The 27441-nt window shown below is 42.5% G+C and overlaps 1 protein-coding gene across 1 annotated transcript in view; it reads right to left on the bottom strand.

Moving 5' to 3' along the window:
• The window catches only part of HHIP (hedgehog interacting protein), a 169960-nt gene extending 145137 nt beyond the window's left edge, over positions 1-24823 (bottom strand). Inside the window, exon 1 of the mRNA XM_082248303.1 lies at positions 24477-24823. Within this exon, the coding sequence (XP_082104429.1) occupies positions 24477-24740 (264 nt within the window). The 5' untranslated portion in view covers positions 24741-24823. The remainder of the gene's footprint in view (positions 1-24476) is intronic.
• Between the last annotated feature and the right edge of the window lie 2618 nt (positions 24824-27441).

Genomic DNA, 27441 nt, shown 5'->3' with positions numbered 1-27441 from the left:
CAGGATGCATTTTGTAACTTAATGAAAAACGTTGGTCTTTATGGGTGAACAGGATATTGCTGTTAAAAAAAAAGGAGCTTTTGAAATTAAATAGAGCCGACTTTCACTTTTACCTATATTTCTCGCAATGTGAGGGTAACTAAAACTGCCTTCAACACCTTGGGGTTGATTTTACTAAAGGCAAATAGATGGTGCACTTTGCAAAGTGCATTTGCACTCTGCAAGAGCAGTTGCTCCAGAGCTTAGTAAATGAGCAGAAGCTCTGCTGACTTCCATCATCCAATCCTGTGCAAGCAAAAATGCTTTTTATTTTCCTTGCACGTGATTGGGTATTCTTTGCAAAGTAAAACCTTACCTCATTTACTAAACTCTGGAGCAAAAGCACTTGCAGAGAGCAACTACACTTTTCAAAGTGCACAGTCTTTTTGCCTGTAGAAAATCAACCCCCTTGTGTCTGAGTTAACCACCTCCACAATATTATACAGACTATCAATACAGCTTACACCAAGCAAGGGGGGAAGCTCCCTATTGTATTGAGAGATGCAAAAAGTGCTAACTGGTATACTTTTTTAAGACTGGTCATACAAGGGGGTTTCTAAGGTGTCAGTCAAGGGCCTGGAAAGGGACAACAATCCAGTATCAGTGGAACAGGCATGACAGCCCTAATTATGTGTTCTCAAGGAACAAAGGAAGCAACAGACTAGAAAACTACGCCCAGTTGGTACTGCTTGCCCTCTGGGGCCATGACTACAGCCATCCTGCTTAGGGGAGAAAATGGCCCATGGGACACTAAAGCCTAGTACACACTATTATTTTTTTCTTTACTTTTGTTAGTACAGCAATCTCCCCTGCTGTTCTATTCTGTTCTGACAGGGGGGCGGCCTCCCCGCCAGAGCACACCGGTCAGCGCTGTCAGCCATTGGTAGAGAGCACTGATCAGGAGTCGGTCAGTAGATCCTTTTCGGTTAGTCATGATCCTTCGACAGAAGCCATCAGACCGTCTGCCATACACACAGGCCAATGCCACCTGACTTTCGGCCCGTGTGTAATAGGCTTAAGACAGAGCTCGAAAAACCCCGGGCGCCAGGTCGCATTTGCAAATAGAATTAGCGACCTGGCGCCTGGGGTGCCCTGCAGGAGGTGTCCTATCCCTTTTGCGCCCCCCACCTCCTCCTCCAGTGCACGGACTTCCGCGCCGTCCAAAAATTGAGGCCCCGGCTTTTCGGCCTTCTTCTGTGAGATGAGAAAGGCTAGGGGAACTGGCGCCCTCTTGTGGTGGCCGGGAGTAATGCATGTTCTCAATGCCTTCCCATCTCCTTCCAAAGAGGAGAGGATAGGGAAGCTTTTTTAAGGCTTCATCTCTCTGTCCAGTTACCTTTGCTTAAAGGTAAGTGGACAGGGAGTGTGGTTATTATTATTAATTTTTTAAATGTAAAAAAAATAATAATAATTTTAACTTTTTTTTTAATTATTAAAAAAAAAGAATAAAATGTTTTCTTTTTTTCTTTTCCAATTCTTATTATTAAAAAAAAAAATTATATATATTATCTTTTTTTTTTCCTCATCGCCGTGCCACAGCCGAAGGCTCCTTTCACACGGGCTGTCTGATCAGGTTCGCCTGTCAGTTTTTCAGGCAGACCTGATCGGACCCTTCATTCTCCTCTATGGAGCAGTAATCTGCCGCCATCTGATCCTGTCCGCCAAAAACAGACGGATGGTGGTTCTATTTTCTATCCATCCCGTGGATCGGATCAGATGGCATCGGATGGAAAGACAGTCTGTTTCCATCCAATTGCGCTATAGAGGAGAGTGGGGTTCTAGTCGTATTTATGTGTAAATTTAGTATCTGTTTTATTAAATAAAGCTTGGTTGTTAATTTAAAAAAAAAAAAACTGGCTCCTAACTTTTTTAGCTGGCTCCTAGATTTCAGGCAAATTTGTCAAGCCCTGGCTTAAGAGACTGAAGTATTGTAAATGCATATCAAACCAGTCACTACTCCCAATTACACCCAAAAAAGATCTTCTTACCTTGCCTACACATCTACTATTTATGGCAGGAAAGAAAGGTCATGGTGATTTTGGCTTTGGACTTTGAAAACAGACAGCTCTCCAACTTCCCTTCTGTATCACTGAGATTGATTGATGGCACTTTAAGCCATGGTTCTTTTTTTTCTCTGAATAAAAGAAATTGAATGAAATTTCCAAACCAGCAAAATATTCTCAAATTGAGGTCTCAAAGTTATATTGAAATCATTTCTGCCATTGTTGTACAAAGCTGATAAAATTTGCACCTGACAACATTTTCTCCCTTGGTTGGACACCATTAAGTGCAACCAACATAAGATTTCAGTCATCTCTGGCATTTGATCATGTTTGTAAAGTAAGCCAAAACAACAAATTCCTATTTCTACTTTCAATGTAGTTGGTCATCTTCTTAGCATGTGCATCAATTGCATATACTGCTATGGTAAAATAAATCATATTGATTTATGCAAGGACATACCAAAATTCTGGACTGAAATGCTAAAACAATGAAAATAAAGACCTCCAACAATCAGGAGATGCTTGGAACCATCTGTTTGCAGTACATTTCAGTCACTGTAACCTCAGTGGTCCTGGAACACTATAAACGTGAGGCTCTATCCATGTCTAGAATCATAAACTGCCCCTGGTCATGAGGAGAATAATGGGCAAAGTGACATTAAAACCTGCAGCAAGACAGTTCTCACTCATTTGAGTTGAGAAAAGAGGCCTAGCCCAAATTCTCCATGAAAAGCCAAGAACATTTGGACAGAGTGTGAGGACTGAAGGAGAATGATGTTCTCCAGTTTCACCCATTAGTGAACCAACTAACATACACAATGGTGTTGTTATTCTTTTGCCATAAGCAACAAGACTCTGTGTGTGGGCAGCAGTTTAGTGGGGAGGAGGAGAAGTTGACCCCTTTTTGTCCTATTGATTTTGTTCTATTTGCATGACTTGAGCAAATTAAATGATGCAATATGGCTTTTTGTTACAAAACAAAGTGAAAGATACCACCCAGACACATATGTTGATTCGTAGAAGCTGTTTACATGAGAATAGAATGAAATCTACCGTGAACTAAGCATAAAAATTCGATTCAGCAATGGCCATTTTTCTTTACAGTGCTTGGGCCAGAAAGGCTGTAACACAAGTTTTCCAAGACTCTCTCAGGCCTTGACAACAACACGCTTGCCACTAAGGAATGCTTAATTAAACTAAAACCAGAATAAGGAAAAAATAAAAGGGACACCTGATGGTTTACTTCACGTGCGCTGATTCCTAATTATATGATGCCTTAAGACTAATACGGATAAGTGCACAATACAAAGGGTACATTTAACACATTCACCCTTGAATAGTCTGTTCTTCATTGTCCAAACAAAGCCTTTAAACAGCTCTCTATTTCAAAAAGACCCCAAAACCTGCCAAGGGCATGCCATCATTTAAAGGACAGTTTTAAAATCAACCGCACCTCGAAATAGTTAACTTCCAAATATAGACAAATAGCTGACATTGAATGTTTTGCAATTCAAGGTACTCCTTGATACTCATTGACCATCACCCAATATTAGGATTTATTGTTGTTTTGCGGGATAATTGGACAGTGTATACAGTATAAATGATCACAGAAGACAGCCTTAGGAAACAAGAGTTAAACGCAAAGTCTAAATTTTTAAAGCGGTTCTAAACCCTCACATTAACCCAATGACCAGTATCAGGTGATACACAGAGATAAAAACGAATCCTCCTACAAGTTGTAGCTGTGCATCTGCAGCCATTTCTTCTGTAGATCGTTCTGAAAACACACAGAAGAAAGGATTTCTCTTTAGTTCTAGGAGCAGGGGGAGGGGATCTGAAGTTTTCACACATCTGAGAGCTCTAAGACCTGACTGGGACGAAGGGACAGACAACCTTCACAGAGTATGGAGAACAAGCACAGCTGTGGATAACAGTCACAGGCTGAGTACTGCAGCTCCCTTCCTTTCATCATTTTAACTCTTGGTGTCAGGAAAAGCTGCCAAAACTATATCATGCTCATAGGTGTGCGCAGGGGGTGTTCCGGGTGTGCCTGGGCACACTCTAATCACCCCGTGTGGTGCAGATTTCACCAAAGCCCCCTAATGGGGCTTCTTAAAAAGATTGTAAAAAATAATAAAAAAATAAATTAATACAAATAAAAACTCACTGACACCAACCTCTGCCCTACTGAAAAGTCTACTGCTCTACTGACACCATCCACGGCTCTACTAACACCATCCATGTTTTAATACATTTGGGGTGCACACCCTAATGCAATAAGCTGTGCACACCTATGATCATGCTGATAACAGAGGAACCAGGCAGCAGATGAGTGAAATGACACAGAGCTTTAGAGAGAGACAAATACACAGTATAGTAGGATGTGATTTTATCATATCTCATATCTGAGGTTTACAACCGTTTTAACTGTAAAGTTTCATCAAATTTTGCAAAAACAAGCAAGTAAACATTCAGTGCTGTAGCTGATGTCAAATGCACAATAAGCTCTCAAGATTGCATGCGTTTGTTGGGTGCAAAAGATGTCTTTATCTATATACATAAAGCTGCCTGGTTAATGACATATTCATGTTTGTGCTTATGGGTACATTTAAAGTGCATAATAATCAAAAGCCGGCACATGATCGCTCCTTCTTATGACATTTTAGTTTGCGCTGAAGCAGCTACAACATCTTGGAAATGCTAATGCGTTTCGGTCTAAGCCTGCCGGCTTTTGTCTTTTATGGATTCATGTTGGACGGGATAGCCAGGGCACCAACACACTGTTGATTATCCTTTTCTTGCGGCAGAGCTTGGGTGCGTTCTTAGGCCGCATTCACACTGCAGCGGCACGACTTGTGCACGACTTCGGGGGCGACCTGTGAAGTCCCGTGCACCGTGACTTCGGCGCGACTTGCACGGACTTCATATAATGAATGTCTATGCAAGTCGATCAGAGGTTGCCCCGAAGTAGTACAGGACCCTTTTTCTAAGTCGGAGCGACTTGTGTCGCTCCTATTAGAACGGGTCCTGTAGCACTGCATGGACCGCGACTTGTCAGGCTGACAAGTCGCCTGACAAGTCGCGGTAGTGTGAATGGAGGCTAATAGTACATTTAAAGTGGTTGTAAACCCTTATATATATATATATATATATATATATACCCAGTGAAGTGACTGTCCTCAGGTGATACACAGAGATGAAACAAATCCTCTAACATAATTGTACCTGTTTATCTGCAGTCTTCTCTTCTCCACATTCTTTCAAAGTGCTGAATTCATGAAGCTTGACAGAGAGTTCAGAAAAAGGGGGCGGAGAGCAGAAGGTACACTCTGCAGAGCTCAGTGAGAAGAGCTCTGACAGCTGATTGGAGGGTAAAGACACCCCCCCCCCCCTCCACACAGTACACATGAACAGAGCTGTGACTGTCAATCTGATGGAGCCCCGCTCCACGTCACTATTTTTCTCTTGGTGTCAGGAAAACTTGTCAGAAGTGATTCATTCTCATAGCAGGGGAAGGAAGCAGAAGACAGAAATGATACTTAGTGCACTTAATTGAGACAAGTACACACTATAGAGGAATATGCCTTGTTCATAGTTATCTCAGAGGTTTAAAACCACTTTAAGTTTTGGACAGATTGATAAGAGATACTTTTTAAATCCAAACATTTTACATTTTCTCCTACTGGAAATGATAAAGTATCTTTGCACCCATGCAAAACTGAAACTAAAATGCTGGCCTGATTTATTAAAGATGTTTAGCACAGTCTTTATATTAGACTGTGCTAAACCCACAAGATTAACATAGTACATGGGAAGTGAGGGATATCCAGTTCGGCTCCAGAGCAATTTTTTTTATTTGTTGCATACATGTAAAAATCCTACATTCAAACACGCAGAGGCCTTGTAAAATAAAAATGTGATAGTTGCAAATTATTGACATGATATTTGCACAACTGTTTATTAACCACTTAAGCCCCGGAGGATTTGGTTGCTCAAAGACCAGAGCCTATTTTGCGATTCGGCACTGCGTGATTTTAACGGACAATTGCGTGGTTGTGCGACGCTGTACCCAAATCAAATTGACGTCCTTTTTTTACCACAAACAGAGCTTTCTTTTGGTGCTATTCGATCACCTGTGCGATTTTTACTTTTTGCGCTATAAACAAAAAAAAAGAGCGAAAATTTGGAAAAAATAACAATATTTTTCATATTTTCACATTTTTTTTATATGAAATTCCCCCCCCAAAAAATGTAAAAATCTACATTTTTTAACATTTTAGGGCAATTTGTTTTCTGCTACATATTTTTGGTTAAAAAAATCGCAATAAGCGTATTTTGATTGGTTTGCGCAAAAGTTATTGCGTTTACTTACTAAGGGAAAGATTTATGTCATTTTTATTGTTTTTTTAATGAGTAATGGCGGCGATCTGCGATTTTTTTTGCAGAACTGTGACATTGCGGCAGACAGATCGGACCCCTGACTGACATTTTTGATACTTTTGGGGGTACCAGTGACATTACTACAGTAATCAGTGCTATCCATATGCACTGTTACTGTAAAATGACACTGGCAGGGCAGGGGTTAATTTTATTAGTGATCAAGGGGTTAAGTGTGTCCCTAGGGGCGTGTTTCTAACTGTAAAGGGGTGTGGCTTTTGATGTAACCACAGAGACATACGATCCTACATAGCAGGATCGTATGATCTCTGCAGTTACACCAGGGAGAATGACAGGCGGCTTTGTTTACATCAGCTGCCTGCCTTTCTCCCTCTCCAGCGGGAGATCGCGAGTGGCCAGCGGACATCGGGTCCGCCGGTCACACGCGCGGGGATGCAGGGGAACGAGTGGGGGCGGGAGCTTGCCTCCGGCGGCGCATGCTCGCCCCCTGCAGGCTCCTGAGCGAGCGACGTAGTACTATGTCACTTTGCCCAGGAGGGGCTGACTGCCACAGTAAATATACTGTGGGTGGTCAGCAAGTGGTTAAATGCACATTTTCAGGAAAAAATATCATAAAATAAATTTTAGTGCAAAACCACACCATATAATAACCATTTTTGGTAAAAATATAAAGGTGAGGTTGCATCAAGTAAACAGATACCAAACATTCCATGCCTTAACCCCTTCCCTACCGGCGCATTGTAAAATGATGCCGGCAGGAACATTCCCTCCCTCCGGGCCAGAAGTCTGCTTGTTCTCAAAGCTCTCGCATGCCCCCTAGAGGCGCAGTGCGGCGATCAGGGATCAGGCCCATCCCCGATCAGGGTAAAGAGCCAATGAAAATGCCTCTTTACCACGTGATCGGCTGTGTCCAACCACAGCTGGTCACATGTGCTATGCTCGATCTCTCTGCTTGTGCGCGCCCCCGGGGGCGCACAGCGATCTGGGATGAGGCATGTCTCTCTGACACAGCCCATCCCCGATCAGGGTAAAGAGCCAATGAAATTGTCTCTTTACCACGTGACCGGCTGTGTCCAATCACAGCTGATCACAAATGTCAACAAACCCGGTAGCTGCTAACTGCTTGTTACTGGGTTCTCCCCCTTACACACTGAGTGTAAGGAGGAGATTGCGGTAACAGGCAGTTACCGATTACAGTGCACAAAAAAAAAAAGGAGGAGATTGCCCCCCCGTAATAAAGATGACCTGTCACCAGCACATCACTGTACCTGTCACAGCCCATCAGAGTACCTGTCAAGGCCCATCAGAGTTCCTGTTACCAGCCCATCAGAGTACCTGTCACCACTACCCGAGTACCTGTCACAACCCCTCAGAATATGGAGTACCTGTCACCAGCCCATTAGAGTACAGAGTACCTGTCACAGCCCATCAGAGTACCTGTCACCAGCCCATCAGAGTACCTGAGTACCTGTCACCACACCTCACAGTACCCGAGTACCTGTCCCCAGCCCATCAGAGTACCTGTCTCCAGCCCAGAGTACCCAAGTACTTGTCCCCATCCCACAGTACCCTAGTACCTGTCTCTAGACCAGAGTACCCAAGTATCTATCTGCAGCCATCAGAGTACCCGAGTACTTGTCTCTAGCCCAGAGTAACCGAGTACCTGTCTCCAGCCCATCAGAGTACCCAAGTACCTGCCTCTAGCCCAGAGTACCTGAGTACCTGTCTCCAGCCCATCAGAGTGCCCGAGTACCTGTCTCCAGCCCAGAGTACCCAAGTACCTGTCTCCAGCCCAGAGTACCTGAGTACCAATCTGCAGCCCTTCAGAGTACCTGAATACCCATCTGACGCACATCAATATACCCAAGTACCTGTCACCAGCCTAGAGTACCCGAGTACCTATCTGCAGAGCCTCAGAGTACTCGAGTACCTATCTGCAGCCAATCAGAGTACCTGAGTACCTATCTGCAGACTATTAGAGTACCTGTCTCCAGCTAAGAGTAACCGAGTACCTGTCTCCAACCCATCAGAGTACCCAAGTACCTGTCTCCAGCCCAGAGAACCCGAGTACCTGTCTCCAACCCATCAGAGTACCCAAGTACCTGTCTCCAGCCCAGAGTACCCGAGTACCTATCTGCAGACTATCAGAGTACCCGAGTACCTGTCCTCAGCCCAGAATACCCGAGTACCTATCTGCAGCCCAACAGAGTACCTGAGTACCTGTCTCCAACCCATTAGAGTGCCCGAATACCTGTCTCCAGCCCATCAGAGTATCCATGTACCTATCTGCAGACCATAAGAGTACCCGAGTACCTATCTGCAGCCTTTTGGAGTACCTGAGTAAGTATCTGCAGCTCTTGCCTCATAGAATATACGCTGGGGTGTTTGCTTTCCAAAATGGGATCATTTTGTGGGCGTTTTTATTGTCCTGGTGCTCCAGGGCCTTCAAAAGTGTGATAGGTAGTAATGAAATTGTATATATCTGTAATTTATGCTCCTAGAACACCTGAAGGTGATTTTTGGATGTTGGGCCTCTGTATATGGCCAGGCTGTGTAAAAGTCTCACACATGTGGTATTGTCATACTCAGGAGGAGTAGCATAATTTATTTTGGGGTGTACTTTTTGCTATGTACATGCTATGTGTTAAAAACATTTTATAAAATGACAATTTGGAAAAAAAAATGACATTTTCAAAAGACTCATTATGCCACGTAACATTTACGTTGGGGTGTTTGCTTTCCAAAATGGGGTGATTTTGTGGGTAATTCAATTGTCCTGTTGCTCCAGGGCCCTAAAAAATGTGATAGGTCATTAGGAAATTATATGTGTAATTTATGCTCCTAGAACACCTGATGGTGCTCCTTGCATGTTGGGCCTCTGTATGTGGCCAGGCTGTGCAAAAGTCTCACACATGTGGTATCGCCATACTCAGGAGGAGTACCAGAATGTATTTTGGGGTGTAATTGTAATTATGCATATACTGTGTGTGAGATATAACTTGTTATTATGACAAATTTGTGTAAAGAAAAAAAATATATTAATATTAACAGTAATAGTTTATTAATTTTCCCAAGAATTGTGGTGGGAAAAATTACAACTTGAAAAAACACACCGTGCCTCTTACCAAATATCTTGGACTGTTTACTTTCCAAAAAATTTTTGTGTGTGTGTGTGTGGGGGGGGGGGGGGGGGGTATTTGCACTGCCCTGACATTTCAAGGCCTCAAGAAATTAAATAGGCTGTCAATTTTTAATGATTAGCACCATAGCTTGTAGACTCTATACCTAAGTATTATACTCTAATTTGAGTTGTTTTTACCAAAGATATGTAGCAGTATAGATTTGGGCCCAAATTTATGAACAAAAATTACAAAATTTTCCAATATAAACTAAAAAAAACAAGTGTTTTTTTTTTTTCAAAATGTTTTCTCTTTTTTCACTTACATCGCAAAAAATTAAAAAACAAAACAGATAAAATACAACCAAAAGAAAGCTCTATTTGTTTGAAAAAAAAAATGCTAAAAATTTTGTTTTGGGTACAGTGTTGTTGGGCTGGGCAGGAAGGGGGTAAAAGTGCCCTGTACTGAAGTGGTTAAAATTGTGTGAGCCTGGGATATCTCCAAAAAACAATGGTACCCAAAAATCACCATAGGTGACGCTTTACAAGCCAGTTCATCAGTTTAGAGTTAAGCCCCGTGCACACGTAGCGATTGTCGGCCGTAAATATTTGGCCGCCGACCGATCGGCCGATTGCCGGCTTGTTAGTATGATGCTTCCGACAACCGACTGCGACTTTTCGGCCGAACAGAATCTGGTGTGCAGGCATTAAAATTTTTGTTGGCCAACACCAGAACGGCCGATTGTTCGCCAGTCAGTACAGAATTCGGCCGACAAACAGCCGATTAGCAAGACTGGGCATGCTCAGAAAAGAAAAAACACACGGAAAGTTAACCATCACATGACATCACTTCTGCAGTCGGCTGTTGTTGGCCGTTTAAAATTCATGTGCAGTCTTTTGCAGTTTTCAGCCGACAGGACAGCACCGGACAAAAGACGGCCAATCATTCGGCCAACATTCGGTACGTGTGTACGGGGCTTTACTAGGAGCTCTTGTGCTATAATTATTGTTCTCACTTTGACATTCACGGTGATGTGTCACACGTGTGGTGCGACCCTGGTTTGCATACACATGCACCCCCTGGGCTTATGTTTGCCTTTGCGCAGGTGTGCTGCCTGCTCTGTAAATGTGAACAGCAGCTATTGAGCTGCTGCATCACTTTCACTTTGGGAGCCTGCAGTTGATGGCTGTTACTGCAACCATCGGCTTGTGATTGGAGGTTCACTCTTTGGACGTACATAGTATGCCCAAAGAGCTGTAAAGATCTTGTACATTGAAAGGTTATGATAGATTTATGTAGCACCCTCCTAGGTAGGTGCTAGGAAGAAGCATATGGGTGGCCCTGTGTGCATATCAGGGGGGCCTGATCATTTAGTTAGGCTGTCACATGCTTCCAGGTGTGACCTGTTGTGCCTGGGGAGTCTCCCCACTGTATCCAATGAGGGTTCTTATTGGACAGTGGAGGAAACCTAGCCAATAGCACACCAGGGCTTTTGGCTATCTCAGTGGGTGGAGTTTACCACAATGCACCCTGGGATGGGCTATAAGTCCGAGGGGAGCATGTGACAGGGCATCTAGAGTCGGCCTAGAGGACGAAGGTTGAGCTGAGCTGCAGAGAGAGGGATCCAGAGTGCTGTGGACCGAGTGGAGCTGCTGGGAAGAAGTTTCCAGGAAAAACAGTGTTGTGAGTACTTGAAACTGCCCAGGGGTCTGCCTAGGAGAGGGGACCACTCCGAGGGATCCGGAAGCCAGCTAAACTGTGGAGCAGGCTTAGAGAATGGGGGTTCCAGTGTCTAAGCCCTGAAGATAAGTTAGAGAAAGGGGGTGCCGGTGTGGGCCCTAAAGTGTTTAGCAGCGCAGCAGTACAAGTAGCTACCTCAGAAAGGTGTGCTTAAGGGAGCTCAAGAGGACTTCTTTATGCAAGGAAAGCAGTCCAGAGTAAGTTTGGAGTTAACGGGAGGCAAGCCAGCTTTAACCAGTGTCAACTGGCGTTGACCGGCATTTAGCCAGCGTCAAGTCAGCGCCAAACGGCATTTACAGTTGTCTCCAGCAAATTGTGCATAGTTGAGCCAAAGGGGTATCCCACTCATTCCCTTCTCCCATACAAGTTCTCAAATAAACCTGAAAACCTAAAGATACTGGACTGGTCTTTGTCTCAGTGCTCACACTTGGAGAAACATGCACAAAGGTACTTTTGTTGCACCCGGTGACTCAGGGGGACCCATATCCAGCAAAACTGCTTATGTTTCCTGTAGAGCTTGTACGGTTGTAAGTGCACTTTGGATTATTCAACTTTCTACTTCCATTGCCACTCTTTCTGCCCCCAATCACATGTACTACCTTGGTTGTCCATTTTCATGCCAACAGCTGCAGCGACTTTTAGCCTGTTATTGATTTGTACAGGCTTCCTGTTCAGTGCTGAACGCACACACCTGTGATTCCTGCAGGAGATTCATGCAGATTCTTCCCAGTATACAGCCTGAATAAGGGCCTTACTCATAAGAACCTGGCTAATGATACAATGAAGAACAAAATATAATATTTAATTTTCTTGTAAAGTTGTGATCCACATAAGTAGCTAAAGCAGATCGATGTGTGGTAAAGCTCCAAGGCAGCCCAGCGGGTTGAATGAAGAAAAATGACTTGATTTCCACATCCCCACACTCAATGTGGATGGGGGATTCCCCCATGCTGTACCTTTGTATTTTTACAGGGGGTGACTTCCCCGCCATAAGAATACACTTATCAGTGCTGCCAGTTATAGCCAGAGACGATGATCGAGTGGCAAAAATTAGGGTGGTTATACAAAAGTGGATCAGTAGGTGATCGACATAGGTTGTCATCACATCCCATTTCTTTCAGGGTTCTTTTTTAATATACTAATTTGCATAAGTGTAGGAGTACCCTTGCATATGGCAGTGTACTGGCCAGTTAATAGTATGTTGATGCCTTGGACATAATGTTGTTGGTACATTACAGATAAATCCAGGTGTTGCCTGTACCGGTTTTTGCCAGTCATGTCAAACTCAAAGGGAAAATGAGTGTCATGTTTGGATAGCCTTACACAAGTAAGGACCATGTATGTTATTCTAAGGCCTTCCACAGAATGGAATGACTATAGAATACACTTTATTCTTTATGGTGCCCGTTCACATCAATGCCGCACAGTACAGCACATTTTTGTGGGGTTGCAGTACGATTTTGGCTTTACAGACATCAATGGAAATGCACCAAAAATGCATGTGCATGCATTTTTTACACACTTTTGCAGGTTGTTAAGGAGCTGGCACCCACCGGTGTCCTAATAACCAAAGACTCATCTCTGCTGCCAGCCAAGAATTCCTGGCTGACAGCAAGGATGGGTCAATGGTTGTAAGGGAGCCAGCACCTGCTGTACATCCATTGTCAAGGTCAATGAGGAAGGAAAAGAAGTCCCAGGAGCTGCACACCAAATAAAACCCTCATGTAAAGCAACCGCAGCCTAGACTCCATCCAAGCCACACCCCTGACATTTTTCCACTGTCCACAGGGCTTAGTCATGGGAGTCTAGGCTGAAGCTGCGTCCACTTTTCACATGAGGGTTTTGTGTGATGTGCGGCTCCTGGGACTTCTTATCTTTCCTCATTGACATCTATTGGATCTAATTGCCCCTGTGCTAGTGTAAACCTAGCCTAAAGCTGATGCTTATAACCTGAAATACTGTTTTACAGTAGCACTTCTTTAGGGATCAACATATTAATGATACAGCCTTGCTTTGTAGAAATCAGTTTAAAATATTTAAAAACTTATTTTGTCTTCTAGATATGTGAACCATGCAGCTACACACCAATCAAAATTCAGCTGGTTCAGCAGGGACCGGCCAAACTTTTATCCCTGTGTGGGCAGAGTGATTGTGCACAAGTCAATCTACTGATCAACTTCTAAACAACTGTCAGATTTTTTTCTCCTCGATCGGCACTGCCGGCTATAGCCGGCAGTATTAAACAGTGCATTCTGATGGAGGGGAAGTCTCCCTGCTGTCAGCATACAAAAGCACAGCAGGGAGGATTCCCCCATACACATTGAGGGTGTGGATGGGGAATTTGAGTCTTTTTATATTCATTCAACCAGCGGGTTGAATGCACAAAAACTGTCTCGATTTCCCTATTCACATCCACTTCCAAAAAACAGATTCATGTATGGACTGCATGTTAAATCAAGGAACAGAAAAGTAACCAAGCAACTTGACTAGCTCAGGGAAGCCCTGTGATGTCATCCGAGCATGGTGGGGGTGGCTGTGTTTTGGGACCCCTCCCCCTCCTTTTAGGCTTGAGAAAGAGAGTGGATCCCTAAAATGCGTATCCACCCCAATTGATGATGGGAGAGTCGGACTACTGCACAAAGCCTTCTCCAGCCCATCCCAAAGATTCTCAATGGGGTTATGTTTATAAAAGGGTGAATTTTTTTCTCTGTTCGCTTCTCTGCAGTTCTCCGGGGAAAATGATCTCCTCTGGCACCCTTTTTATGAAGCGGAGAACTTCAGTTCTCCCAGGGTGATCAGAGGAGAACTGTTTTCTCGGAGATCTGTGTAGAAGTGAATGGGGGACCTGTAATCTCGTGAGACAAAGCGAGATTACCGTAGTATGAAAATCACTGGTGCTCTTTAACAAGCAGTGATAAATTATCACTGCTGAGTACACGATCCCCACTAATGTTAATGAATAATAGTCCCCTTACATAAATATATATATATATATATATATATATATATATACACACACTGAATACACACACGCATACATTTTATATATATATATATATATACACATTAAATATATATCTACATGTATGTTTGTATATATATACACATGTATATATATATACATAAATATGGCAGGGGGACATGATTACTGTGTTGGGGGGTCTGAACGAGGAAGAAGGAAGTCGATAATCTTCCTCCTTCCCCCTCAGTTCTCTCCCGATTTGGTCTTCACTCCCCACTTCACAAGCTCCAGGCTGGTGAATCCGGGAGTGTGAATTCTGGCACAGATCGCCAGTGAAGTGCGGAGATCGCAGCTTCATAACCTGGCCATTTCTGTGTCAGGCAATGACAGATTCCCGTGTGAAGAGATGATCAGCGAACAACATATTCTCCCCCGATCATTTCTGTTTCATAAACTGAGAATGATCGGAAATGAGCTGTGATCAGCAGGATCACTGCTCATCTCCGTTTCATAAAAGGACACCTTAGTTTAGTTAGTTGCTTAGTTAATTCCAGGTGGCCAATTTTTTTTGGCCAGGCAGTGTATGTGGCACTTTTGTACCTGATGATACCTACATGCTTGTTTCTTTTCAGGAGACAAGTTGAACAATGATATTTGAGTTATTTTATTACAATAAAGGTCTAATATATTGCACTTATTTGCGCCCTCACCTTTTTCTTGTTTCATCTTTCATCTCAAGAAGAGCAGCAGCAAGCAGTAGTATCCCCAAACTGAATATTTCTTCAGTACATACTGGATGAGACACTTCTACTTTTGTCATTCACTATCATTGTTGTCCGTGCGCTGATGATATTTTAAAGCCTTTAGACTAGCTGGGCTCAATATGGCCCAACACACCAATTTGACAAGCGTAGCATATGCAGAGTGCCATAGGAGATATTTAATCAGTCGTTTTTCTGATTACGCTTTTGCTTTATGTAAACAAAAAAAATTTGATTGAGACTGTCCATAGATCAGTCTGTTTTTTTCTTTCAACCACCTGGATGAACGAAGAAAACTGACCTGAGTTGCCCATTCACACATCTGGGGTGGATGAGAGAATCCTGCCCACTGTGTCATTGTATTCTGACAGCGGGGAGACTTCCCTGCCATCAGAATACACAGATCAAGTGCGGAAAATCCAAGTTGATCGGTATTCGCTATGTACTAATCTTGTCTATATTCACAACTGTTTATGGCCAGTTGTGGTTACATGCAATAGTCGCAGAAGTCACAACTTATAAGCAACAAAGAGAATTTGTTGACAAAAACAATGAGATATCTGTCCATGTATAGCCTCCTTTACAGTCTTTAAAGAGACCCTGTCATCACTGTAAACAACTGCAGCTAAAAGTACAGAAACATTGTGTATTTTAACCTCTTGCTGCCTACATAACTTATATGTGTAGTAGAAAAGAGGGTGGGCTTTAACATGTCTACGGGCTGCAGAGCTTTCTTCGCTCTAACTACATGCTCCCAACACCGTGACTGAGCTGTCATAGACAGCTCTCGATTTCTACTAGCGATCAGGAGTCAGTCCCACTGTGACAGTGGTCACATGATTGGCTGCCCCCCAGAGACAAAGACCCTGTTAAAGGGGTGCCAGGGCTTTCCAGAAAGGAGTTAAAAGCTTACTTGGAGCATTTTTCTATTTTACAAAATGTTTTTATTCACTTGCAATGCGCCATTACATTTGCTAACTGACTTCCTCAGAAGAGTCATGATAAAAAATCTGCAGATATTTAGAAATTGCATATTCAGTTTTCTTTAACGCGTTTGTTACCCTAAAACTTCATATTCCTGATATGTGCCTGCTGTACCATGTACTTTTATGAGAAAGTAACCTATTCTCATTGTATCGCTTCCTTTGAGAAATCCCTGGTGTTCCTGCCAGTCCCTATGCTTTCCTATTAAATACTGACCACACTAAGCAGGAGAGCACACTGTGGACAGTTCTCTAGCTGTGCTGGAAACTCAGTGTGCTCTCCTCCAAAGATCAGATTTGTTCTGACACGCCCCCCTGCCGCACAGCCATTGTGATACGGACATGAATCACACCGCATTCCTGTTCAAATCACATGTGATTCTTTGGAGCGAGATTTGAGTTCATTCATTTTGTATGGGCTTAAATCACACCGCAAAGGTATCAGTTTCAGGTATCGCAGCAATTGCATGAGTACTCGTACAAATGCTTGGTATCAGGGCAACCCTATTTAAAAGCATCAACAAAGCTCGCTGAAAGCTTTACAAATGCTCTGTCAAAGCTTGCTGTTCAGACTGTTCTTATACAAGCTGAAGCCCATGTAAAACAGGCCAAAATGATTTTTTTTTTTTAAATTCTCCTTGCACCTGATTGGGTATTATTAACAAAGTGAAGCTTTACCACATTACAGTTACTAAGGCTGGCCATACATGGAACAAATTTCTTTCCTGCAACCACGGGTTGGTGGGGCTAGAGACAGTGATTATGACTAGCAGCTATAACAGCTGCCTGCGATAACCACAAGAGAATCCGGCAGGCTGGTTGTACCCAAGTTGATCGATTGATCAACTTGCTACATTCAGCCTACCCATTTACGATTTGAATCTCGGCTGGTTCCTGCTAAACTGGCCAATATTTGAACCGTGTGTAGCAGGCCTAAGGAAAATGAATGCAACTGCACTTGCAAAGTGCACAGTCTATTTGACTTTAGTAAATGAACCCTTGAGTCTCATTTGTAGATATAAATAAATGATTGGTTATTATTTGTTATTTGTACAGCTTTTTTACTAAGACCTGTGCCATCTGCCTGTTTAACTGATTCCTGACCGCCCGCCGCATATATACTGTGGCAGGATGGCTCAGGTGTACGAATCGCCATACCTGTACAGCGATCCGCAGGAGCGATCTTGGGGAAGTTATCCTCCTGCGGCGTGCGTGCCCCCATCTGCCAGCGAAGAAGCTGATTCACGGGGCCGGCGGTCGCAATTGCTGCTGGGCACCTGTGACCGCTCCCCGTGGAGAGAGAATGGCGGTCTGCTGTTGTAAACACAGTAGACCGTTGTTCTCTCAGGTATCAATGCAGAGTACCTGTGTTCCTCCTATTTAGGATCACAGGTCTCTGTGTTGATTCCACAAGCCCACCCCTCTCACAGTTAGAAAACACCCCCTAGGCATACATTTAATCCTTTGCTCGCCCCTGAGTTAACCCCTTCCTTACCAGTGTCATTATTACAGTCATTATTACAGTAACAGTGCATATTTTAGCACTGATTACTGTAATAATGTCAATGGTCCCCCCTAAAATATCAGTTAGGGGTCAGATCTGTCTGCTGCAATCGCTGATCGCCGCCATTACACATAATAAAAATAAATAAACAAAAATGACATAAATCTTCCCCCTAGTTTGTAGATTGCGATTTATTTTTACCAAAAATATGCAGCAGAATACAAATTGGCCTAAAGTGATGAAAACATTTGATTTTTACATTTTGGGGGGGGGGGGGGGGGGGGGAATGTTATATAGCAGAAAGTGAAAAATATTGTTTTTTTGTTTTTCAGAATTGTCGCTCTTTTTTTGTTTATAGCGCAAAAAACAAAAATCGCACAGGTGATCAAATAGCACCAAAAGAAAGCTCTATTTGTGGGGAAACAAAGGTCTTCAATTGCATTTCGGTACAGTGTCACGCGACTGCGCAACTGTCCGTTAAATGAAAGCAGTGCCAAACCGCAACAAATGGCCTGGTCATTAAGGGGGTAAAACCTACCGGTCCAGAAGTGGTTAAATGTACAGGACTCAGTCAATCTTTTTTGAAAAATGAAAATAGGCAACCAAATGAATACTTGTTAACAATTCCCTTTTCATTTCTTTGGTCCACAACTGACGAGTATAATAGCTAAGAAGCTTTTCCTTTTGCGATTTAAGCCCCTGACAGCCAAAACGTTGCAAAACTCTGCAGGCGCTGAAGGAAGCTACAAAGGTGTCAAGATAAACATCTTTGCAAGCATCTCCTTTCTGCTTTAAAAACCTGGCTTAAGCTGAGACCTTTTCTGTGTGGTCTGTAATGTGAGGCTTGTTTGCAAGGATGTCTCTGTCCATGGTATAGACAAGATGTATCTGACCGGCTCAACATCTGTAATCACCAAAGCAACAGAAAAACTCCCAGTAATCCTAAGCATCACACACAAACATGCGACACAGAGCACAGTTGTATACTTCTTACCAGGACGTGTATATCTGTACTATGCCATAGCGTCTTATATAAACAAGAAAACATTGGGGCGAAAAGCAGATGCAACATTAACCTTGTTTGTAAATGGGACTGTTGTAGCACACGGTATACGGTCAAACTGCTTATAAACACATCATTATTTCTCCCAAATCCTATTTATGGTTAGCTAGGCAAAACATATACACACTTATAGAAAAACACATGCCTATGACGTATTCCACATAAACAGCTTATATCACATACAAAACCCACTCTCTAGATAAACTGAAATGTGCTTACCTATATACATGTCTTTATTTATTAACGGCAGGGCAAACTGTGTATATATACAGTATATATTTAACTACAACATCATGTACTGTACACTTACCATAAATAAGCACACACATGCATCCCCTCCTTCATAAACACTATTAAAAGGTACACAAATGGTAACACAAATATTATAGACATGTGTATACAAACGTACACATTCCGACTCACTATTAACCCCTTTCTGCTTCCTGTGCTTTGCATTGACATCATACTGGCAAAGGAGGAGGGTGGGCAGGGGGCTGAGAAGACTCCCAGGTGTTTAATGGCACAAGACCCTACGTGTGCGTATTCCTGCAAACTTTACAGCTCTACATCATAACCTGCCCACAAAATAATTGCACAGCGCCATAAAACGAACAGCTCAGAGTTGCCTGATGACATATTTGATTGTAAATGGGACAACTGCACCTTTGTTCTCATCTACATCATCCACTAATGTGCAACTGCATTACAAACTCCAACCCCACATGTCAGCCACTTAAAAGACAGATCTACAATGTTATCTAATAGCACAAACCAATGAACTAGGATAAACAACCAATTTGTTTTCATATCAGATTCCACAAGCTGTCAAAATCAGTTTTCTGATTGGTTGCTGTCATTTATTTCACATTATTGTTCGCTTTACTTAGAATAAACATATGACGGTAAAAGCCTAGTATCAGCGTGTCAGTGTCACAATTTCTGTGCATGCAGTCCTCATTAGGACAATGGGGTTGATTTAGAGGCAAACAGACTGTGCACTTTGTAAAGTTCAGTTGCACTGTAAGGGCCGGTTCACACTTTTGCGAGTGCAGCGATCGCATGTAATTCAGAGCGCACTGCTCCTTCATTACATGCGATCGGAGGTGTGGATGCGAATTCAGCCATACACTTTGTATGGCTGAAATTCGCACTGCACCCGCACAAAAGACGCACAGGACCCTTTTTTCCAGCCGCATCAGGATCGAATCGCACAGTGGTTCACACTAGTGCGATCCCATCCTGTGCGAACTGTCAGATCGCACTGCGATATGCGATCAAACTGGGGGTGTCGTTAACATTTAATTGACACCCCCTGCATATCGCATATGGCAGTGTGAACTGCCAGATGTGCGTTTGCGATGCGGGAACAGGCTGTGAATTCGCAGCCTTCCCGCATCGCACAAGTGTGAACCGGGACTAAAGTTCAATTGCACTCTGCAAGAGCGGTTGCTCCAGAGCTTAGTAAATGAGCTTGCATCATCCAATCATATGCAAGCAAAAATGCTGTTTTTTATTTTTATTTTCCTTGCATGTGATTGGGTATTCTTTGCAAAATGAAGCTTTAACTCATTTATTTATTTCAGATAATTATATATCGCTGTCAATTTACGTAGCGCTTTACATATATATATTGTACATTCACGTCAGTCCCTAACCTCAAGGAGCTTAGAATCTAAGGTCCCTAACTCACATTCATACACTAAGTAGGGCCAATTTTAGACAGGGAGGAAACCAGAGTACCCGGAGGAAACCCATGCAGGCACAGAGAGAACATGCAAAACTCCAGTAGTTTCGTGGGTGGGATTTAAACCAGCGACCCTTCTGCTGCTAGGCGAAAGTGCTAACCACTACACCACTGCGCCGACCATTTACTAAGCTCTGGAACAACTGCTCTTGTCGAGTCCAACTGCACTTTGCAAAGTGCACAGTTTATTTGTTCTTAGTAAATCAATATTGCTTCAAAACTTGCATACAATACTGTCCTTATAAAACATACAGGGGTTAATTTGCTAAAACTGGAGAGTGCAAAATCTGGTGCAGCTGTGCATGGTAGCCAATCAGCTTCTAGCTTGTACAATTAAAGGGTAACTCCAATTTTGTGGGAAAAATTGAGCAAATGAATAAAAAAAATAGCATATACAATTGCTACATAAGTCATATTATAAATAATTGAATGTTATTTAAAATGACCTTTCCTTTTCAATCTGCAGCCTGTAATCTTCTGTATATTGCAATATGGCAACCTGGAGGCGTTCTGTACATCGATGTACGGAACACCCCCTGAATATGTCAATTCCTGCTTGACTCCCTGATTTCCCCAGACATCTGCACTAACATACAAGTCAGATTTTGGGCACCCCCTGCAAAACAATATCATTTTTGGTGAGCTATTCCCAAAGTTTAATCACATCTAAAGGGATGCAGACCCTGTGAATTTCCTCATTGGAGCCCTGCAGGTGCAGAAACTGATTTATAATTATAAAACCACTCCCATACAGATTCATGGAGCACATGAACACAGAGAATCAAAAACAGCCATTCCTTCAGAATAACAAAAGATCGAAATCTGCAGCAAAGTTTGTTGCAATGTACATAGACCACCCAGAGAGAAATATGTTTTTCTCAACAAAAGCGGAGTTACTTTTAGTCCCTGTTCACACCTGAGCATTTTTCAGCTCGTAAAACGCTCATCTCTGAAGTCTCAAAACGCCCAACAAGCAAAATCCCATTCATTTCAATGGCCCCTGTTCACATATGAGCGTTTTGACTCCTGAAGCAAAACACCTGAAGCTCAAAAAAGTACATGAGCTTCTTTTTTTGCAGATTATAAGTGTTTTTGTGTTTGTTAGATGTCAATGCCTTCCTCCAAAAAACACCTGAAAGAATGCCTAAAAAAACACCTGAAAATGATACCCTCAGGTGTGAATGGAGCCTTAAGCTTTGACAAAAAAACTGGAAGCTGATTGGTTTCCTTTTTTTTAAAAGATTGGTTTCTATGCAGAGCTGCACCAGGTTTTGCACTCAAGTTTTAGTAAAGCAATCCCACAGAATGCATTTGGACACCCCACAAATGCACCCTAAAAATACATACATTTAATAAAGACAAATTTCCTATGATCTGACATCAAAGCATGTGAGCCAAATAGTTCAGCACTAAATTCTAACAGTTCCATTAAAACATACCGCTAAAAACTTTAACTTTATTTATACAAGAACGGGACACGTTGAATTCTCAAACCCTTATACCTTCACTTCCATGAAGTTAATACGAGAGTTCAGTAACAAAGGTTTTTAGAGCTCACATCCTGTCTATAAAACAGCAATATGAAAATAAACGGGACACACACATTCTTGAAAAGTTATCTTAACATCAATGGACTCTTTCAGTTTTGAAAGCACTTTTGAAGCACGCTAGTACGAGGCATTGGATGGTAATCAAATTCCCGCAGCGCTTGCCTGTTTCCCCTCACATGTGATGTTCTGGAGCCTCTTAGTGTCAAGAGCTGTTAGCACAGAGATCTGGACTTCTGAGAGCCGTGGAGCTGATACAATGCATCCATGGCCCATCTTACATACATTAAAGGGGCGCAACCTGTGGCCCCTTATGGTTGCTACAGATTAGCTGCCCTGGTATGCTTTGAAAAGACAGAGTTATACTGGGACATAGAGTATTCAGCACTCAGGCTATTACTAAAACTTCTGCACATAGAAGTGCAGTTGTGCATAGTAACCAATCAGCTTCTAACTTCAGCTTTCTCAATTAAACTTTGACAATAAAACCTAGACGCTGATTGGTTACCATGCACAGTTACACCAGATTCTGTGTGCACCAGTTATAGAAAGCAAAAAAACATCACCTTGTGAATAGAAGAGAATCACATTTTTGCCAAGTGCAACAGACCCTAGTTATCAATGACAAAATCCTTTTGGCTGTTATATCTCCTGCCCTCTGCACTACTTTGGTAAAGTGTATCTAAAGCCAAAACCTTTTTGGTTTTGAAAAGAGGTCCATCGTCAGGTATTTATTGCTCAACAAAAAACCATCCTGCATCTTCAACTTTCGCACCTTGAAGAGGGCGCACGGCCAACAGAGATACTATAACACTCCAAAGTAGCAGAAATGGCCAGCACACCTGAGGTTACAGAACTCAGATCTTTTCTAAGATCTTCATTGTAATAACAACATTGCTTGTGAGGCCAAAAATTACGAAAGCACCGACGTTTCGGTGACACCTTGACACAGTGGACCACAGGGGTTGATTTACTAAAACTGGAGAGTGAAAAATCTGGAGCAGCTCTGAATGGAAACCAATCAGCTTCTAACTTCAGCTAGTTCAATTAGGCTTTGACGATAAAAGCTGAAAGCTAATTCGTTTCTACGCAGAGTTGCACCTGATTTTCCAGTGTTATTAAATCAAACCCACAGCATCTCCTAAATGTTGGTGGTTTTATGTATTTTATATATATTGCTATGTGTGCCCCCGTTAGGGAACTACTGACACCAACAGTGAAAGGAAGAAAGATTCACAGAAGTTGAGCTGTCACTAGAACAGCCATAGAGGACTTTCTTTCATTGGGGAAAGTTGTTCTGGTGATAACATCCAAGGACGGAATTTCCCTCACTTAGCTTTTTGCTTCTGTGTCTCTGGGACAGGAAAGTAAAGGAAATCCCCCCAATGGCACACAGTTGGCAAAAAAAAGCCAATTTCCGGGGGGAATAGAAAAACACTCCCTTGGAGCGGGGCTAAAAAGCTTGTTTAGGTCTAGTGGACCAGGAACTTTTACTTACACTCCTCCAGCAGTCCTCTTCTTCCCGTACACAGTGAGCTGTACCTTGGTGTCCTCACATCCAGGGCTGTCTTTAACACAGGGCAAAAGGGGCAGCTGCCCCAGGTCCAGTCATTGTTTTGGGGCCCAAAGCAGCTGCCCCTTGAGCCCCCAAATAGTTGATAAGTGGATTCAAGAGGGCCCAAGAAAATGTTTGCCCAGGGTTCAATCAATATTAAAGACGGCCCTGCTCACATCCATGATTTTTGGCCATACATTGTACTTGATGACATCATTGAACCTGCCACCAACAAAGCATAGAAAAGCAGAGGTTGTGGTGACTGATCCTACACCCTGGAGGTTCAGGTAAGAAGTAAAAGTGCTTTTCTTGGCCCTCTAGAACTAAATGAGTATCTAATCCTTGCAGTACAGAGGAAGCCCAACTGCCATGGAGGATTTTTTCCTTCCAAGTTTAGCATTAGGACTCATTCACAAAAGCATAGTCATCATTTGTCTGCAAATCACAGGTTTTTGCTGGCAGGGCTATCAAAAAATCCTGCATAAAATATTCATAATTACTAAATACATTTATAAAATCTGCATACATGCATGGCCCCGCTTGCAACGTTTTCCTACTTTTTTTTTCGGCACGCCACACACGTTTCTGTTTGTGCGTATGGCCCAAATGATTCCCATAGCGCTGCATTTAGACACATACAAAATGATATCCCGTACGCACCTAAGGGGGTGAATGAGCCCTTATAATGTAAGTATCCTGAGGGCATCTAGGGATGACTTGCTCCTGCTACCTGGTATTATCCTAGGTGTTCAATCATCTTTATAGTAAATACCTAACCCCCATAGTGGCGGCCCTATAAGTGGGTGATTGGCTGTCACAGTGGTCACATGATCGGAAGCCAACTGCTGTTGGTGGCAACTCATTTAGCACACAGCCTCAGCCTGCTGTAAAAGTGTATGGGCTGCGGCTGGAGTTAAAGTCCGCCCGTAAACGCGTTACGCAGTCAGAAAAGATAAAGATATAAGAGACTGCCTTCAGAAGGGGGACACAGGATGAGTTCAGCAAACACCTGCACAGCCTGTGGCCCATGTTGGTTGTAGGTAGCCAGGAGGACCTACCTTGGGGTCCATGAAGAAGCCTGTGCTTTCAGGTTTGGAGCAGCAGGAGAGCCGGGGGTACATCCCCCTACATCCCTCCCCAGCCCCCCCAAGGTCCAGGCTCTGGAGCTTCCTATGCCTCTTCTTCAGACGTTTTGGGGTGCTCCCATTCAGACACCTTCTCCTCCTAGCTGTGGAGTCACTCTTCTCCCCGTACTTGGCTTCACACACGAGGAGCAGCACAAGAGCCGTACCCAACACCAGCATCCACTGAAACATCAGCATCTTCCTCCCAGCAACAAGTCCCAGGTGAAGGCAAGACACGGGAGCTGCGGAGATACTAAGCCGGGATAAGGGGCCTCAGGTGAGCTGGGCTCATCTGCTCGGTGCTCGGACAGGGAGACAAGGAATACAAGGCAAGGCGCTGGAATACGGTGTGTCCTCCCCGGCTGTCTCTGGATGCCGCTCACTGGGATGAATGCTCGTGCTGCTCTCCTCGCATCTCCGCGACACTCTCATGTTTCGCTCCTCTTTTTACTTCTTATTAACTAGAGAGCAAGGAGGTGCTGCCACCCCGCGCCCCCTGACGTCACTGCCCCGTACACCGGTCTGTATACAGGGGGGCGGGGAGAGCACTCAGCGCACATGGGGGGCACACTGCTACATCTTTACCACAGGGATCTATTCTAATACATACTTACTATGAGGGATGCATTCTAATACATACTTACTATGAGGGATGCATTCTAATACATACTTACTATGAGGGATGCATTCTAATACATACTTACTATGAGGGATGCATTCTAATACATACTTACTATCAGGGATATATTCTAATACATACTTACTATGAGGGATGCATTCTAATACATACTTACTATGAGGGATATATTCTAAAACATACTTACTATGAGGGATATATTCTAATACATACTTACTATGAGGGATGCATTCTAATACATACTTACTATGAGGGATGCATTCTAATACATACTTACTATGAGGGATATATTCTAATACATACTTACTATGAGGGATGCATTCCTTCCTCTACATACTATGAGGGATGCATTCTAATACATACTTACTATGAGTGATGCATTCTAATACATACTTACTATGAGGGATATATTCTAATACATACTTACTATCAGGGATGCATTCTTCTACATACTTACTATGAGGGATCTATTCTAATACATACTTACTATGAGGGATATATTCTAATACATACTTACTATGAGGGATATATTCTAAAACATACTTACTATGAGGGATGCATTCTAATACATACTTACTATGAGGGATATATTCTAATACATACTTACTATGAGGGATATATTCTAATACATACTTACTATGAGGGATGCATTCTAATACATACTTACTATGAGGGATATATTCTAATACATACTTACTATGAGGGATATATTCTAATACATACTTACTATGAGGGATATATTCTAATACATACTTACTATGAGGGATATATTCTAAAACATACTTACTATGAGGGATGCATTCTAATACATACTTACTACGAGGGATATATTCTAAAACATACTTACTATGAGGGATGCATTCTAATACATACTTACTATGAGGGATGCATTCCAATACATACTTACTATGAGGGATCTATTCTAATACATACTTACTATGAGGGATCTATTCTAATACATACTTACTATGAGGGATCTATTCTAATACATACTTACTATGAGGGATGCATTATAATACATACCTACTATGAGGGATGCATTCTAATACATACTTACTATGAGGGATGCATTCTTCTACATACTTACTATGAGGGATGCATTCTAATAGTACTTACTATGAGGGATGCATTCTAATAGTACTTACTATGAGGGATGCATTCTAATACGTACTTACTATGAGGGATCTATTCTAATACATACTTACTATGAGGGATGCATTCCAATACGTACTTACTATGAGGGATCTATTCTAATACATGCTTACTATGAGGGATGCATTCCTTCCTCTACATACTGTGAGGGATATATTCTAATACATACTTACTATGAGGGATGCATTCTAATACATACTTACTATGAGGGATGCATTCTAATACATACTTACTATGAGGGATATATTCTAATACATACTTACTATGAGGGATATATTCTTCTATATACTTACTATGAGGAATGCATTCCTTCCTCTACATACTATGAGGGATGCATTCTTCTACATACTTACTATGAGGGATATATTCTAATACATACTTACTAAGAGGGATATATTCTAAAGCATACTTACTATGAGGAATGCATTCCTTCCTCTACATACTAGGAGGGATGCATTCTAATACATGCTTACTATGAGGGATGCATTCTAATACATACTTATTATGAGGGATGCATTCCTTCCTCTACATACTATGAGGGATATATTCTAATACATACTTACTATGAGGGATATATTCTAATACATACTTACTATGAGGGATGCATTCTAATACATACTTACTATGAGGGATGCATTCCTTCCTCTACATACTATGAGGGATATATTATTATACATACTTACTATGAGGGATGCATTCTAATACATACCTACTATGAGGGATGTATTCTTCTATATACTTACTATGAGGGATATATTCTTCTACATACCTACTATGAGGAATATATTCAAATACATACCTACTATGAGGGATATATTCTTCTACATACTTACTATGAGGGATATATTCTTCTACATACTTACTATGAGGGATATATTCATCTACATACTTACTATGAGGGATATATTCTTCTACATACTTACTATGAGGCAAAGGCGTAACTAGAACCTTCAGGGCCCCGGTGCAAGAAACCATGAAGGGCCCTTTCCTTCAAGCCTGGGGCTCTTTCCACTGATCCTGGGGCCCTTTACTCTCGTTGCGGGGCCCTTTATTACAGTCCCGCAGCGGGTCCCTTTCACAAGTTCTGCAGTGTGCCCCCTTCCTGCCATC

Source organism: Pelophylax lessonae, assembly GCF_965119305.1.
Source record: "Pelophylax lessonae genome assembly, chromosome: 1".
NCBI lineage: Eukaryota > Metazoa > Chordata > Amphibia > Anura > Ranidae > Pelophylax > Pelophylax lessonae.
Note: the sequence above shows the minus strand (reverse complement) of the source record. Positions and strands in the feature narration are given on the sequence as shown.